Source organism: Corylus avellana, chromosome 9 (assembly GCF_965113065.1).
Source record: "Corylus avellana chromosome 9, dhCorAvel1.hap1.2, whole genome shotgun sequence".
In the NCBI taxonomy this organism is placed as follows: domain Eukaryota; kingdom Viridiplantae; phylum Streptophyta; class Magnoliopsida; order Fagales; family Betulaceae; genus Corylus; species Corylus avellana.
In genome coordinates, this window is record NC_142498.1 from 18901199 (window position 1) to 18919152 (window position 17954).

At 37.5% G+C, this 17954-nt stretch overlaps 3 protein-coding genes, 1 long non-coding RNA gene and 1 other non-coding gene across 5 annotated transcripts; 3 read left to right on the forward strand and 2 right to left on the reverse strand.

The window, feature by feature from the left end:
- The first annotated feature begins 1455 nt into the window (after positions 1-1455).
- LOC132189785 (bet1-like protein At4g14600) lies at positions 1456-4500 on the forward strand. Its single transcript, XM_059604575.2, has 4 exons — positions 1456-1760; positions 1885-2008; positions 3520-3576; positions 4169-4500. Exons 1-4 carry the CDS (start codon positions 1714-1716, stop codon positions 4328-4330), a joined length of 390 nt encoding a protein of 129 aa, XP_059460558.1. The 5' UTR covers positions 1456-1713; the 3' UTR covers positions 4331-4500.
- A 400-nt stretch (positions 4501-4900) lies between these two features.
- On the reverse strand, positions 4901-11655 carry LOC132191025 (uncharacterized). Its single transcript, XR_015909155.1, has 2 exons — positions 10279-11655; positions 4901-5302 (listed from the first exon to the last, which is right to left on the reverse strand). It is a non-coding gene; the product is annotated as an uncharacterized LOC132191025 (transcript).
- LOC148583904 (uncharacterized) lies at positions 6140-10194 on the forward strand. Its single transcript, XM_088510701.1, has 2 exons — positions 6140-6334; positions 8425-10194. The coding sequence occupies exons 1-2, from the start codon at positions 6207-6209 to the stop codon at positions 8816-8818; spliced, it is 522 nt and encodes a 173-aa protein (XP_088366827.1). The 5' UTR covers positions 6140-6206; the 3' UTR covers positions 8819-10194.
- Positions 6427-8262, forward strand: LOC132189646 (uncharacterized). The gene is made up of 4 exons (XR_015909156.1): positions 6427-6867; positions 7313-7427; positions 7526-7605; positions 7750-8262. It is a non-coding gene; the product is annotated as an uncharacterized LOC132189646 (long non-coding RNA).
- Positions 11656-12562: 907 nt separating the features above from the next.
- On the reverse strand, positions 12563-17685 carry PEPKR2 (phosphoenolpyruvate carboxylase-related kinase 2). Its single transcript, XM_059604684.2, has 4 exons — positions 17442-17685; positions 16381-17167; positions 13766-14062; positions 12563-13325 (listed from the first exon to the last, which is right to left on the reverse strand). The coding sequence occupies exons 2-4, from the start codon at positions 17126-17128 to the stop codon at positions 12967-12969; spliced, it is 1404 nt and encodes a 467-aa protein (XP_059460667.2). The 5' UTR covers positions 17129-17167; positions 17442-17685; the 3' UTR covers positions 12563-12966.
- Between the last annotated feature and the right edge of the window lie 269 nt (positions 17686-17954).

Below are 17954 nucleotides of genomic sequence, written 5' to 3' on the forward strand. Positions count from 1 at the left end.
TTATTGCTGGGAATTGTCAACCATTGCCCATCGGTCCATTTTGGTGTGGACAATGTGCACAAAATACACTCGCTTTTACCGGCAGATCACGCGTCTAAAGTATGTTTTACTTGAGGGAAATCTGCACGTTACTTTGACTCGCGTGGGCTCCCACCAACCGCCGAATTTATCGGACAAAATTTTCCTCCATATCATTATAAAAATACGGGAAATAGTAGGTGCTTTCTTGAAATTTTTTTTAATGTTTTTTTTTTTTTGAATATTATTTTCTAAAATATTAAAAAATAAACTTGATATTATTTTTTACTTAGTTTTTAGAAAATGACAAGTTTATTTTTTATTTTTTTTTAAATAATATCCACCTAAAACTAAAATGACCGTAAAAATATTTTAGAAAAACACCTAGTTTTTTTTCATATTTTATGCTTACATTTTCTGATTGCAACATTATTGCAGCCAGTAATAATGTGATCTCCCATGTGATGTGCTACCTGAATACTCAGGCAAATTAGGCAATCTCCTTAGGCCCAATAAAAATAAGGCTCCAAATAATTACTCAATGCTTTTTTACAACAATAAAACAATGTGTTAATTGTAAGATAAAATTCCAAGATATTGAGACTTTGAAGGAAATGAAAAAGTAAAATGGAAAGTCAAGTTAATTGCAGTCACAAAGTAGTTATTAAACTCTTAATTTCACTTTTAACTTAAAACCAACATATTTGGCTAAGTTCGCTCCTTAAATTTTACATAAAAAAGAATTATATGTAGTTCAACACAAAATATGATATTTGTTGAAATTAAATGCCTTCTAACAATTTTTTTTTTTTTCCAAGTCATTTGAAAAAAAAAGTTAATGAGAAAAAGTACAAAGAATAATTTAAAATTAAAATTATCTAATTAAATATTTAAATATAAAAAGACCCTACTTTAAGTTTGTGGCCTTAAAATCTATTAAGAGTCTGTTTGAAAAATTGAGCTTTTAAGTCAAAAAAAAAATTTTGGGCAAAAGTTTTATTTTTAAGCTTTTGCCAAAAGTATATTTTGGCTATTTTTAGGCTTTTTGGACCCTTAAAAGCGCTTTTAATTTTTTTTTACCAAATGAGTACTTTTTTTTTCAAACCGACTTTTTGAGTATTAAAAGTATTTTTAGATTCCTCAAACGCAATCTCAAACAAGCTCTAAGTCGACATTGTTCTCATTTATCTCTTTTTTTTTTAAGAAAAAGTGTATCCTATATAAATCCTTTCACGAGTAATGATATAAAAATGATATAGTCATTCCAAATGTGCTATGACATTTAAAATTGAATGGTAATTTTAAATGCTACATCACATAATGCCACGTCACATTTGAGATTACTATATGAGAACCTTAATCCTCATTTTATCATTACTCCTCTTTCACACGTGCCGACCCTAACGGACTACTGTAGTCTGTCGGCAAGCTCATAAATAGAAAACGGGTGTCCTATCTTTCAAGCCGCCGATCAAAAAAACAAGAACGAACGAGTGGATTTCTTCTCCGACACATCATCATTCACCATCAACCATTCCGTGTAAATTTCGGAGTCGCGTACCGAAGCCAGCCAAGATCGACCATCTTTATCAGCTTCCCCTGAATTTCGCTGGTGTTTGAATTGAATTGAATTGAATTCCACGCAGTATTCTTTTCTTCGTTCTAGGGTCTCCTTTTTCTTCTCCTTCATCTTCAATGGCATCCAATTCCTTTTACGGCGGTGCAGCCCCGTACCGATCAAGGTACTTAGGGTTTCTATTCGATATTTCTCCCATGTTATGCTCCTTCTGAAGATTTCGAGGGGTTCTGTTTCTTTATTTTTTTCCTTTTAAATTTGCGAAATGTTGTGTAAATTTGGGTTTGCAGAGAGGGTCTTAGCACGAGACCAGTGGCTAGTTCTGATGAAATCCAGTTGCGGATTGATCCGATGCACGCTGATTTGGACGACGAGATCACCGGCCTCCGTAGCCAAGTCAAAAAATTGAGAAACGTATGTCCTTCAATTATTATGCATTTTTTGTTTTCAATTACAAGTTGACTGCATAAAAGATATTGATTAGGCTTGTGAAACGAAACAAAAAGATGCACGTAAATAAATAAATAAATAAGGGCTAATAATATTTGTTGGGTGGTTCTGACTGTTTCTTTGCAACTTTGATATCTAATGGCTGTGTGGATTTTACAATTTGTATATGTTCTCTGTAATTGCTTGTTCCAAGTATTATGTGCTGTACAATGAAGAGTGAAATTTTCTTTAGAGGTGCAAAGTGGACTAGTTGTTAACATGCCCATGTCTTGAGCATTTTCTTAACTGTACCACTTGAGAGAATAAATTACTTTTCGAGGTGGCATGCCTCCATTTTAGAAAGCATTTGGAAAAATTTGTACATGATTGGGGGGTCTGAAATGCTTTGTTCTATTCAGAGTATTAAAGTATAAAGAATTAGCTTTGCTATGCAAATTGTTATGAATAGAGAAGGGAAATTGAAGCTATTTTATTTGACATTGTATAATAGGCTATTTGCCGTGAATATATGATATATGATATATGAGTGCATGCTCTAATCTTTGATACATGTATTTGGGCGCATGTTCTACTTTTGCATCTCGATTGCATGTATAATAGAAAGCAGTTTTTTATTTTTTGGCTTTTCTCTGGTAATGGTTAGACAGATTTCGAACCCCAGGCACAAATTTCACTATTGGTTGCTATTAGCTTTAGTAATATTGGTATATGTGAGCCAGCGAGAGGTTTCTTATTTGGACTTAGTATTGATTTGTAACAGACGGATTATTATTTTTTTTACTCAGTGCAGTATCCTAGTTCCTGGGAAATTGTTCGAGTGTTCAAAATAATTTATTTATATTAGGAAGGTTAATTTTGTTTGAACTGATTCTTTATATTTATAGTTCTAGCTAGGAGAGCCATGTAACCCTCGATTAGCATAAGGAGATTGAACCTAGGACCTTTGATCCGAAACAAGGAATTTGAATTCAGAGTCTTAAAAAGGCCTTGTGACGCAATGAAAGGTGTAGGGATGTGAGTTAAGCAATGTTAACTCAAAAAAGATCTAGAACCCATCATAAGGAAACTAGAATCAATCAAAAAAAGAAAAAATTCTCTTTGATCATTTGGAGTTATCTAGTGTCTCTCATTAATGGAATGCAAGTTTTTTAGAGCGACACACAATTAGGAGGTGGATGTCTTTGCTTTGTTTTTCAATTTGTGGTACTCCTTTAGTTTGAGACGGAAAGGTGAAGATAACCTTTGTTGGACCCCTTTCAAGAGAGGCTGTTCGATGTTAGTTATTTCTACAACGTCGTTGTTCCCCATGATAGTACTCCTTTGTCTGGGAAAAGTATTTGGCAGAATAAGGTCCCCATGATATCAATGTTGTATAGGCATTTTTACTTGATTAGTCTATGCAATCTAATTGTTCAATTTTCTAGATTTTACTTTATTCATCCCCATTTCTCTTCATTTCAATATTTCTGGTGCAGGTTGCTGAAGAGATAGGGACAGAAGCAAGATTTCAAACAGATTTTCTTAATCAGCTGGTATAGCAAGTTCAAATACCTTTTCTCCACACATAAACATGTATATTCTTAAGATATGTGGTAATCTCTTAGTTGTTACTGTCAGGTTATCCTGAATTTTGTCAGAGGGACTATCTCGTCTAATTAAAATATTGATTGAGCATGATGAGTCTATTAAGTAATTTTTTTAGACTGGTCTGCTGAAAATAGAAAGGAATAGGGAGGGATACTACAGTCAGCATGTAGTAATATAAAAAATTCAGGACAGAGAGCTGATTACAGTAAGTTCAAGCACCTATTACTTAGAATTTGTAACATTAGATAAAAATGAATGAAAGGATGATATGAGTAATAACATGTGTATTGCTGTTGTGCTTATAAGAAAGAACTAAAATGATGAGGACTTTGTGCTATGTTTACCAGTAGTTCCATGTCTCACCAAATAAGAATCTTTTCCAACAATCTCTCTCTCTCTCTCTCTCAGGAAAAAAGGAAAGTTTTTGGCTTATCTTGTCTTTGATACATCTTTGGAATTGTTTGTTGGCTTTTTTAGTCATGAAGTAGATAATAGGACAGCCTTCTTGAAAGTCATTCTTTCATCTGTTCATTACAGCAAATGACAGTGATCAAAGCTCAAGCAGGGGTCAAGAACAATCTCAGAAGATTGAATAAAAGCATCATCCAGAATGGTTCAAACCATATTGTTCAAGTGGTTGTTTTTGCTTTAATTTGTTTCTTTGTGGTTTACCTTTGGTCCAAGATGTCTAGAAAATGAGGACTAGTCCAGTGCTGACCTGCCGCATCAAAGAACTTCAATTGGAAGGTTTTTCTGGACCAATTGATTTATACTGGTTCTGTTGTAAAGCCTTTGGCATGACACATCTTTGACATGGTTCTGTAACACTAGCTTATTACATGTGAAAAAGGAAAGAATTTTAGTGGTCATCGCGTGTTATAATATTGTGCTGTATACCTGCATTTTCAGAAATGGTTTCTGCATAAAAGGAAAGATTGACTTTTTAAATGATGTGACAACGTATTTATCACGTGGTATTATGTACACTGACCATCACTCACAAGTATATTCCATCAATATATGTCTAAAGGCACAATTAGGCAAGCATAGGTTGGAAAATACTTCTCTTCTAAATTATTTTTGGTATTTTTCAGTGTTTCTGTTGCTTATGTTGCGTATTTTAGCACAAAAACGTCATAATATGTATCAACTATTGCGCGTAGTACAGAAGGAACCATATGGCCTCTTCTTCATCGAGAGAAACAACTATATTTCATCCGTATGTTACCGACAAAGATTTTCAGCAATTTGAGCAGTAAATTGATGACACTAGCAAACACAAGCGCTTGGTTTCAGCGGTGCACTCCAGGTGGCTTCTTCAAGCTTACGCATCCTTACTTGGTTGAGGACACTTCTTGTCCACACTGCAAACAAGGTTTCGTTGTGCCCAACTTTGCCATCTTCTGATTTTGGAAATCAAAGCATCTGGGATCTTTCTGGGCAAATTGGCATTGCTTTTCGCCACGTGGATCCCACCAGGCACCCTGGTGTTTCATCCCGGATAGGTCTGCCATCCAGTGATGTGCATATTGGCCTACGCCGGCGAGCTCCAACCATCCTTTGGGAAAAAATTCCATTATGCTACTATTTCTATCCATGAACAACATGTTTGTTAGCTGAGCTCCATGAGGCTGGCTATGCAACAATGTCGGTGTTTGTCATAACTCTCACCTGAAACAGCACCATACATTATAGAACACACTGACATTAGAGGCAACCTCAATTGTGAGTACACACAAGATTCTTAAGACCCGATTAGCTTAGCAAGTCAACCATGAAAATTGGGGTTTATTGTTGGGGATATAAATTTTAGACGGATCTGACTCAAGCAGCTTTTACATGGAAGATAATCAGGCCATTAAATCACACAATCTCCTTCATAAGAAAAACAAATCAATCGTTTTAAGAATCTTTTCCACGTGAAAACTATACACCCCCATGGCCATTAATAAGATCTACATGATAAAATCACACCCTATAAGGAAAAGTATATACCATTAATACTGGTGTTACCATGTTGAACAAAGAGACTCCCATGTTAAAGGGGACACACTTCTCAGATTATTCTTTTCACTCCCATATTTTCTTCAAAGCAATGTCATTAAATTATTTTATTGAATAGTTTATTATAGGAAGCTTCCATCACATGTAAGAGACATTTATCATGAAATTATTCTATTTTTTTTTTCCTAATTATTGAAATTATTAAGTGTGGCTAGAAGCTTCCATTACATGTCATGAAACCATTTATTCTAGGGTTTAAGTATTACAAAACCCATTTTATTTAACATTCATTGCATCAAATACTATAATTATTATTTTTTACTTCATCTTTTTCACCCATATAACACTCATATGAATTGTTACGGAAATTTATTACAAAAAAAAAAAAAAAAAAAAAAAAAAAGAAGGTAAAAACTGTAATTAATATCCCAAATATTGTCCTTTTTCTGATGTTTCCGTACAATTATTGAAGATGAGAAACAAGCCGTGAGAGAGAGAGAGAGAGAGAGAGGGGCTCAAAAAGTCCTCAGCCAAAGTGGAATTGAAGTGGTTTAGATTATGAGTAAAGCACATGGAAATGATAAAAAGAGAAGAAGCTTGTAAACTCGTCAACAGAGTACCGGAAACAAGCTTACTTAAACAAGCAAACTTTGGGGAACTTGCAGTGGAAGAATTCAAGAAAGGAGATGGGGCATACTGTTTTTTGAGAGAGTAATGATACTGTTTTTTTATTTATTTAAAAAAAAAAAAAAAGAAAAAGAAAAGAAATATCGATCGTCCAGGACATTTCCCCCCCACCCCAAAAAATTTCCCCCGAAACCCTTTTTCCCTCCACCCCATTCTCCCTCCACCCAAATTCTCTCTCCACCGGCACCGGCGCCGGCTCTGTGATCCCACTGAAACCGGCGCCGTGATCTCCTCTCCCCCACTGAAATTATTGCTCAAAATTGTCCCTCTGGGAAACCCTCTCTTTTTTCGCTGCCGCTTTCTGAGGCTTCTTCGCCTACCCGACCCGGTTCACGCAAACCGGATCCGAACAACCCATCGATGCTTGCCGTATTTCTCACCTGGTAACCAACCTTCTATTCTCGCATAAACCCTAAGCTCAGGTCCGATCGCTTCGCCATGGGAGACTACAACGAGGCTTTCATGCGCAACCAGCAAAACGCCGCCGTTCAGGCCAGGCCCGCACCAAAGTCCAAAACCGAGCCAGCGTCCAACAGCTCAAACTGGTTCGTTCTCTCTCCGCTTCCGGCTCCTCGTTCTTGTTTGTGAAATTCTCTGGGTTTTATTGTTTGGTCGTAGTTAAGGTTTTTTGCAAAATCTCCTCAACCCTAGGTCTGACTCAGAAAAAAAGGTTGATCTATATTTTGATGGTACAGATTTGTTAATTTTAGTTGGGTTTTATTTGATCCATATTATTACTTTTTTATATTTGGTGGATTTGGTTCAATGGATTGATTATACATCTAAATTTTTGATACAACACATCTTAGTAGAGGAAATAGAAATATAGTGTTCTTATCTGAATTTCAAAATTGCTAATTTTGCTGTAAGGAATTTAGTGTTGGAACAATTTTTTAATCACAATCATTGCAACAATTTAGTTGGGCTTGCAAAAACATCATGGTGAAGTTATGTGGTGGACTTGATTATTGACTTTCGCTTGCAATGCAGATTGGGCAGAGCCATCCCACTGGTCTAACAGCCAACCTGTTAAAGCTTTTTGAGCCTCGACCACCTTTGGAGTTTAAACCGCCTCCAGAGAAGAGGAAATGCCCGCCATTAACAGGTTTATTGTTGTGGTCTAGAGCGTGTTTGAATGGTTTTCGTTTTGATACTGATTTGTAAAATTATAATATGATCATCGTTCTTCTTAATATTATGAAGGGATGGCGCAATTTGTGAGTAGGTTTGCCGAGCCTGGAGATCCTGAATATGCTCCGCCTGTCCAAGAGGCTGAAACTCCTGTAAGATGTTACATTTCTGTAGGGGGTTGATCTAGGGTTTAGGGTTTAGGGGGTTGATCTAGGGTTCAACTTTTCAATTCCTAAAGACCCAAAAAGATGATAATATTACTTCACGCTCACCATTTCTCTTCCCCCATTTTCCAGAACAAGCTCAAAGAGAGAGGACGAGAAATCAAACTCACCAAAACAAGCGCAACAAGAGAAAATCGGAGAAATTCAATACTTTGCGCGCCCCAAACTCTACGAAATGAGAAATGAAGTCTGAACTGGGACTACTGAATCGTAACTGTGAAGTTTTTTGTTTTGTAACTGGATTTCATAATGGGCTCATGGCCCGGTGGGGGAGAATGGGTTTGGGGAAAATTTAGGGGGCAAATGAAATGTGTGGTAGGAGGGAATGCTTTTGGGGGTTTCGGCCGGAGCTAATGGAGGGCAGTGGAGGTGGTCGTTGGCCGTGGTGACGGTGGGGAGAGGAGAGGACACATGGTGGAGAAAAGGGGTTGGGGAGGAAAAATGGAGAAAGGAAAGGGGTCGGTCGATGGTGGGGGAGAGCAGATCACGGCGCCGGTTTTAGTGGGATCACGGAGCCGGCGCCGGCGCCGGTGGAGAGAGAATTTGGGTGGAGGGAGAATGGGGTGGAGCCGTGGAGGGAAAATGAGTTTGGGGGGAAATTTTTTGGGGTGGGGGGGGAAGACGATCGTGTTTTGTTTTTATTTTTTTTTTATTTAAAAAAAAAAACAGAGGTTACGACGTGGCACATGCCACGTCAGCGGCGTGCGTTACTGTTCATGCACGCCGCGTAACCTGTATCATTACTCTTTTTGAGAAGGCGGTAGCGATGAGGCATAATGTGGGGGGCATGGGGAAGGAGAAGAAGCTGCAAGTTTTCGATTTATTGAGATGTAAAGCAAGGGGGTTTTGTGGAATAAACCCGGGTGGTAGGGGAAGAGAAGTGAATGAAAAAGGGGAGCCAATCATAAGGCTAACTTTGCTAATGAGGAGAGGTTCAAGATCATTTAAGAATGTGAGCGCTGTGATTGACATATTTGCAAGGGAGTGTGCGACGGTGGAGGGATGCCTGTTGAAGGTAGCTCAATCAAAAGATCTAAGCTTCTGCGACCAGGTTTGTGGCCTCTTCTATATATGTTGCCTCATGCATTTCTTGCAATTTTCATTTTGTCCCTTTAGTTGTAGAGAACTTACAACGCATTAATGGTCATAAAAAATCAGAGAAAATGGTCATCAGAAATCCGTTGGTTTTCAAAGAATTGGAGATACTCTAATACTTAAATTAGTAAAGATTGTCTGAGAAAAATGAATCGGGAATGGAAAGCAAAGTGAGTATGTTCAAAATCATTCATCTATACGTTAGGAAATCTTTTGAAATTGGGTTCCAATTGAAAGACTTCCTAAAATATACATTCTTGGCGTAGACAGTTTTACTTCTAGACTTTTAAACGTTGACTCGTCAACAGACTTCTCTCTGTCTGTCTGTCTGTCTCAGCCTCACTGGCCCTGGGTCTGGGGGCAACAGTATAAATTGCACACCTTTGAGCATTTGAGTTTCATTGCTGAATTGCTTTTGTCAATCCAAAAAAACTCAACAAGTCTGTCTTACCAAGTCTTTACGAAGATTCTTTAAGACTTGGTAATTCTTTTTCAATTTAAATTTCATTCTTTTATGGTTAGGATATATAGGACAATAATTAAATGAACTTTTTGCATTCTGAATACCTAAATTTGAGCTAAAACTCGATTTTGGAATGACCACCCCAGTTGTCTTTTTGAGTTTAATTGTGCTTATCAGCAGTTTGTTTGAGTTGATTAGAAAACTTACACTTTTTGCAGCTTAGGCTTTCGGAACCCAATATGAGTTTGAGGCTTTAGGATGGGAAATACAGAGTACTGGAAACAAGCTGCTCAAAGCCTCAAACTCATATTGGGTTCCGAAAGCCTGAGCTGCAAAAAGTGTAAGTTTTCTAATCAACTCAAACAAACTGCTGATAAGCACAATTAAACTCAAAAAGACAACTGGGGTGGCCATTCCAAAATCGAGTTTTAGCTCAAATTTAGGTATTCAGAATTCAAAAAGTTCATTTAATTATTGTCCTATATATCCTAACCATAAAAGAAAGAAATTTAAATTGAAAAAGAATTACCAAGTCTTAAAGGATCTCGGTAAGGACTTGGCAAGGCAGACTTGTTGAGTTTCTCTAGATTGGCAAAAGCAATGAAACTCAAATGCTCAAAGGTATGCAAGTTATATTGTTGCCTCTAGACCCAGGGCCAGTGAGACTGAGAGAGAGAGAGAGAGAGGAGTCTGTTGACGAGTCAACGTTTGAAAGTTTAGAAGTAAAGTTGTCTACGCCAAGAATGTATATTTTAGGAAGTCTTTCAACTGGAACCCAGTTTCAAAAGATTTCCTAACGTATAGATGAATGACTTTGAACATACTCACTTTGCTTCTCATTCCCGATTCATTTTTCTCAGACAACCTTTACTAATTCAAGTATCGGAGTATCCCCAGTTCTTTGGAAACCGACGGATTTCTGATGACCATTTTCTCTGATTTCTGATGGCCATTAATATGTTGTAAGTTCTCTAGAACTTAAAGGGACAAAATGAAAATTGCAAGAAATGCAAGAGGCAACATATATAGAAGAGGCCACAAACCTGGTCACAGAAGCTTAGATCTTCTGACTGAGCTACCTTCAACAGGCATCCCTCGCACACTCTCCTGCAAATATGTCGATCACAGCGCTCACATTCTTAAATGATCTTGAACCTCTCCTCATTAGCAAAGTTAGCCTTATGATTGGCTCCCCTTTTTCATTCACTTCTCTTCCCCTACCACCCGGGTTTATTCCACAAAACCCCCTTCACATCTCAATAAATCGAAAACCTGCAGCTTCTTCTCCTTCCCCATGCCCCCCACATTATGCCTCATCACTACCGCCTTCTCAAAAAACAGTATGCCCCATCTCCTTTCTTGAATTCTTCCACTGCAACTTCCCCAAAGTTTGCTTGCATTAGGTTCTGAAGCCATGATCCTATTCTACCCCTGAGCTCTCCCCAATGGTACAGCACCCATTTTGTTGGCCCTATGCACCCATTCATGGACCAACCAACGAATGGAGCCATAGCAGTCACCCCATGCCATAAATTTACATAATCATAGTAAGTGTCCGACACGAAGGCCAAGCCCTTCATGTACACTGCTGATTCTGGAAGACTCTCTGGCCATGCCAAGGCATTTGAATTTTTGGTGCCGTCTCCTGTGTTGTGACCCTTGATGCACAGAAGCCTTCCCATGGATGCTTGTGAAGGGAAGTAGAGGTACTCTGCTTCTTTATCCTCGTGGGTGTCGTTCAAGGAGCTCATGCACCAAGTGTTCCCTGTCATAGCAGTTGCAGCAAATCTGAGGTCTTTCGGAAGGAAAGTAACCGAGTCTCGGAGCTTTGAGGTTAGAATGTCGGTTTTGTCGGGCTGACTAGGATTTGGGTTGGCATCATCAAGTACCATTCCTCTCCATTTATTGAAGAAAACCCATGATGCAGTAGAGGATGAAGATGAAGAATCATCGAAAGGGGAGGTTTCTGTACGGGAAAGGATGAGAACCAGAAGCAGTAAAAGGACCCATATGATGAGTTTGGTTGAGAAGAAGTCACACTCGTCCTATATATGGGTCAAAAGCTTTGCGGGTACTTTCCTCCAACACCATCTCGCTCGAGATGAGTTGACATGCGAGAGTTCAGAGTATTTTCATGATTTATATGATAGAAGTTCTAGTCTCGAGATTGATCTCATTTTATTTTGGATATAAATTTCTCCAAAAAAGAAATTTCCAGCCAATATTTTAGGCTTTAGCAGAGCAGCGGATGCCGAATCTTCCTTGGTGTCGTGTGTACAACTCGCATTAGGGGTGGTTTTGATACACAGAACTGATCTACAACTGATGTTGATAAGATATAATAAGATTATATATAAGCCAAATATCGAATTCTTTACCTTGTCAGCGTTGGTGGGAGAAAACATTATGGGTAAAGTTTATATACCCCCTCAAACTACCACCAAATTGATAATGTTTCCCCCAAACTTTCAATTGTGATAATGTCCCCTCAAAACTACCAAAACATTGTCAATGTCCTCCCCCAAGATTAACAATAAGACAAAAATGCTCCTATAAATTTTTCAATAAGACAAAAATACCCCTATAAATTCAAAAAAACAAAATTTATTTTCTTTAAAAAACGAAAAATTTTAATTTAAAAATAATATTAAAAAAAAAAACATTTTTTTTAAACAAAAATTTTTATTTTATTTTTTTTAAAACGGAAATTTTTATTTAAAAAAAAAACTATTTTTTTATTTAGTTTTAAAAAACAAAAAATTTCATTTTATTAAACGAAAATTTTATTTTTTTTAAACGTAAATTTTTATTTAAATAAAATTATAAAACAAAAATAAAAACGAAAATTTTTCAATTTTTATATAAAAAAAAAAAGAATCGAGATTTTTTAAATTTTTTTCTTATAAAATTGATTTTTTTAAAAAAAAAATATTGGCCAACGTTTGAATTTTTTTTTTTTTTTTTTTTTTGTTAGTTTTAGGTTTTTTCTAGAAGTTTTAGTTTTTTTTTTTTAAAAAAAAAAAAAAATTATTAAGGGTAATTTCATCACTGAGGGAACATTGACAATTTTTGGTAGTTTGAGAGGAACATTGTCACAATTGAAACTTTAGGAGAGACATTGTCAATTGAGTGGTAGTTTGAGGGGGTTATGTGAACTTTCTCCAAACATTATTTATGAAGTTGTGTTGAGCGATCCACCATTAACGGCAGTTGACTTTGAATAGAGCAAATTAAACAATGTCCAGTGGATGAGAGACAAGGCAATAAAAATGCTCTGAAAATCCAGGAGCCACTAAACAGTAAAGAAACGTAAGAGAAGACAGAAAATATCACAACTAGAAAGAGCCAGAAATTCCTTACATCAAAAAGCCCCACGTTTCTTTTCTTTTAAGGAGATAATATTCTACAATTTTCTAACAAATATTTACACGAAGGGCCAGTATTTGCCCATTCTGCAAGTGTGGGGGGGATGTCAAATCATAGAACGCTAATGATTCTATTTACACATTAGTTGTGTCAGTAGATCATATTAGAACCATTATTAGGTCAAAATAGCAAACACCAAAATAAAGAATAGAAATGAGATCTCAAGCTACAAATTATCCGGTCACCATCTTGATCTGGAAAGTCAACTTGTAATCATCATTTGCACCAATTCAAGCTCATCTCAAATCCACATAATGAAAAGAGTGGAGAAAGTGATATTGGTGGAGTCAGTCTTGTCGGTAGGATCAAAAAGCTCTGCAGAGATTGTTAGCCTTCATGTTAGATGAACCATGCTGCTCTATTGGACCTGTAGTACCACACACTCTACTCCTCTTTGGTCCAGAAATCCTAACATGTGAGACTGCAGTGGCTAGGGCATCGACTAAACCCAAGTCATCCTGATCCTCTGACTTGCAACTTTCAGATAATGAACCAGGGCTTGAATCCTGGCTGAGAGAGCCGCTGAGTATCCTGTTTCCATCTGACTTTAATCCAGGTGCAACCACATGTTGCCGGTTAGGTGCTCCGATATGGTTCTTCAATTTCGATCTAAGGGGTAGAGTCTTGGGCGTGCACTCTGTGTAGAACAATAACCATGGATGCCCTGAAGCAACACCGATTCGAATCTCAATTAGATAGAAGAATTACATCCCCAGAAATCAGTCGTCATTTAGTCTAAGAGCAGATCAGGATTACAAAGGAAACACACAAACACGGCCTGCTCAATTGTGCTAAAAGGTTAAAAGGAAACAAGCAAACAAAGAAAAGAATAAAATAGGCCAGTGCAAGCAGATATAATATGACCTTCAGTGATTGACAGACCAGCAACGTGTGTCAAAATAAAGGGACAGGTTCACCGTGAAAACATTTTAAGGCAACACGGCATCTGAATGCAAAACTTACAAGATTAGGCAATATTTTGTAGAATATTTAAGTATGCAGGGTCAAAAGGGGAGCAGATACAGAAGTTAGCATAGTCCTAATTAAAAGTTTCCTTGCCGTTAGTGGAGTAAGGAATTTCTCGCTAGTGGTATAGATTCTTACTTAATACTTCATCTGCAGTTATCCTTGCCGAAACATCCCTCGTCAGCATTCTACCAAGAAGATCTTGAGCAAATTTAGATATCGACTTCCATTCCCCACTGTGGAAATCAAGCTCGACATTCTTAATCGCCTCAAAAATCGCTTCTTTGGAATCTCCACGAAAGGGAAGAGCACCGACCAAGAGAGCATGGAGGAGAACACCAGCACTCCAAATATCGACCTTCTCAGAATATTTTCCTAACAAAACTTCTGGGGCAACATAAGCAGGACTTCCAGCCAATCCGGTCAAGCTCTGGCCTGCAGTATAATAATTTTCTCATTTCATAAGTAGGCTGACAGTTTTCACAGATAACCAACAATCTACAAGAAAGATGCTAACGACTTAGTTACATTTAAAGAGGGAAAAGTGTAATGAAAGCCAAGCAGGAACATAGAACACAGGACCAATATCAGATATGGTAATAAAAAAAAGGGTTGGCATACAACGGTATATATAAAAGCAGTTGAGAAATAATTAAAAGAGAAAATCCAACAAAATGATGGCAGATGGTTGACAATGATTTCACTAAAGATGCAAGCTCATTACTAGTGGTTAATATCCTCTAGAAATTCTCATCCCTTTGCTAAGGCATGCAATAACAAGACCCTTTGACATGCAAACCCACAAGCTTAGTCACAGATATCAAGTTTCAAAATATAACCAGGAACATGTACTACCAGCAAGTATAGAAAAATAAAATCATGCACTGCCAATTTAATGAGACATTTTTTTTAAATGATCACCAATATCATGAAACATGATAGAAATATCCACCTGCAAAGACTCGAAACATGATTATGTGTTTTATATAATTTTTTGATTATCTCCAACCAATAAAATACACATGCATACATGCACGCACATGCAAACACACAGAGTATATAGGGACAGCTTGGGTTGACTCCTCCATTGGTCTCTTTACATACCAAATATGAAAACTAACCCTCTTGACTTTTTTAAGTTAAAAAGTAATTCAAGTTATAGTAGTAATTATTGAAATGGTTATTCAGATAAAGATAGGCACCCTTTTCCACAAAGTTCTGTCTGGAGGAAATGAAAGAACCCCTTCACTTCTGATCTTCTGCATTTGATTGTTCCATGCAATGTTTCTGAAACAGACACAACTTTGGCCCCCCACATTCAGCTACCTACATGTTGTCTGGGAGTATGCATGATGGTTGTCTGATATGCCTATGGAAAAGGAATGAAAATACAGTTTCAAGGATCAATAAATTCGAGAGGCCTAATCCTAAGTCCTCCACTTTAGACTTCCCCTTAAGACACTCCTCTTCCTTTGCTGCTTCACTTGCAATCTTGGGTTTCCCACTTCCAAATGAATGGAAGCCTAATTAATCAAGTTTGAACTGCTTTGCTGCCCCTTTTCCAGGGAGACAGATGACTGGCTACAGGATGACCATTGTTTTCTAGTTTGAATTTTAACAAATAAAATTTTCAAGTCTAAGTCTAAGTCTTATCTAACCTAATTCCTAAATTAAAGAATACGATATTAAGGGTTCATTTTCCTAGCATACATTGATCATCCTTCGTCCAATACATTATTTTTCAATATAAGGATGTCTAGTTGACATCAGAATAGAAATCAGAATTAAATGTAAGGATGCATAGATGGCAGTTCAACTTAATGGAACTGTGATAAAAGACATAGAAACACTTCCTAGGAGCATCCTTCATCAAACTTCCATATTTGATTCTGATTCTTAATCAGATGTCAAATAGACATAGTAATTGACCCTGTAGAGCATATACATACGCTCGTTCTGATAGAATTTTTTTTTAAAAAAAAAAAAAAAAAAAAAAAAAAGAATCATTTCTCAATTAGGTATAATCAGTCATTATAGAAAAATGCTCAGCAGGATTCCTTTTAGAAGCTAAATTGATACGATCCATTTGGCTTTTTTTCATTTGTTGTGGTCTTGTCACAGCTGGCAGATCAGGCGATGCATGATCAGCGCCACCCTTTTCGACGAATCTTTCCACTTTTGGACTCCTCTGTCACCCTTGGTCTAGTTTATCCGATCTTTGTAACAAGCCCTTCTCGAACAACACATAAAAGAACTTCTTTTATAAGAAAATGAAGAGAATGGGCTGATGTTTTCTCCTCTATATACCATGGTGAAACACTTACCACGCTCAACATCAAATCATTCTCCTATGATCCAGATTGACAAAGGTGTGCCTTTTCATCAGTCTTCATTCAATTGTCGGAGCATGTAGATTAAACACAGAAGCGTAATACTTAGTTTAATCAAACAGCAACAGAAAGGTACAAGCTGGGGGTATCACTCCCTGCTCTCTTGGTTAATCTATATCATTTATCTATTAAAATGATGTATCCTTCGCCCGACCCTCAACCTCTGTATTTTCATGTGCTTGGAATATTTGTTGCTGCTCTAAACATGCATTTAAAACATTTTTATTGCGCAAGAAGCATTCAAAAACATTCAAACACTAAACTCGTGGTGCTACAGAGTCAGGTGAAGAAATTACAATAAAAAAGGGAACAAAATAGACAATTCATAAGTAACATTCTGTGTAGCAGGTATTCAGAACTAACCATTAGAAATTCTCGTGGCCAGGCCAAAATCAGCTAGCTTTATCTTTCCCAATGTAGTGAGCAGAATATTCTCAGGCTTAATATCTCTATGCACAACTCCCATATCATGACAATACTTTATCACTAACATCACTTCCTTGAATATATTGGCCGCACGGTGCTCTGAATACTGAACTTCTTGGACCATCTGATTGATCAAACATCCCCCAGAGCACAACTCCATCACAAGATGAAAACAGTCAGACTCCTCGTACACAGCCTGCAATGTTACAACCCCGGGATGACCAGACAAGTGCTGCATTATCTCTACCTCCCTATGAACTGTTTCCTCCCCCTTCCGCAAAGTCTTGCATGCATATTCCACTCCACTAACCCTAGACCGACACATCCAAACTGATCCAAATTTGCCTTTCCCAATTGTGGCACCTGAAATGTAATCATCCTCAATCTTATTCTTCCGACCCATTTGGGTAGCAACATCTATACACCCTATCTTTCTCTTGAGACCTCTCCCAGGTGGGACCAAAGAGGAAGTCCCACACGGCGGAGCAGTGGCAATGCCCGCAAGCCTATTTTTACAAGAAATAACGGATTCAGTATCGGCATCTTCTTTACACCTCTTGTTCAGCCTTGTATAATCTTCTAGCGAATAATGAGAGGTGAAATACGATGGTGGCGAGTCATGGGTTGGTGTTAAAGTGGCTGGTGAGCTCGCATCTGTTTCGCTTCCTTTCCTCTTCTTCCTCATCAAATCAGATAAACTGATAATATCATACCCTCTATTTTGCTGCTCAGAAAACATTTAAAAACGAAAAAAAAAAAAAAAAATTATTCGAATAATAACAAAATATCGTCATACACTACCCAAAATTTCCAAGAAGAAGATTCAAAACCCAGTAAAATGAAATTTTCAGCTCTCTAGGAAAACGAAAAGCGATGAATTACACAAAATATGATTTCTTTGCATTTGTCGCACCAATATACAATTGATGTCAGATTAATCTTCAAATACTAGGAAAAGAAATTGAGGGTCATTAAAGAATTAAGGAAAAAGAGTTAACCTTTGCGCCAAGACAATGCCCCCGACTTCGAGATATCAGATTGTTGGGTACACAGAAAGAGATCCAAAAGCTATGAACAATGATTGTTAGAGAAAATTGGAAACGAAAATTGGCCTATCCGTATCAAATCGGGAGGAATTAGGATCGGAACAGAAACCCTAGAAAAAAAGATTAGGAACAGAAGTCTTAATTTCTACGTATCAAATAATTAGATAGAGGTGGGTTTGGGCTTTTGCCTGTTTTCGCCTAAACCACGCACGTGTCTTAGCAAAAATATCTGACTCTGACCCTGACCCTGACCCTGACCCTGAGGGCCTGAAACCTTTTTGTGTTGGAGATTATAACCCGGGTGCAGTAACACGGGGGATTCGGTGTGGGCTCGGAATCTGTAACGTCGATTTCTTGAGATGCGCGGATATCGGAGAGATCTTGGGATTTGCGCCGATGTTTGTTGGTCTGAGATACCGACATAAGACTATTTTGACACATGTGATGATTGAAGAGACGTGTGCG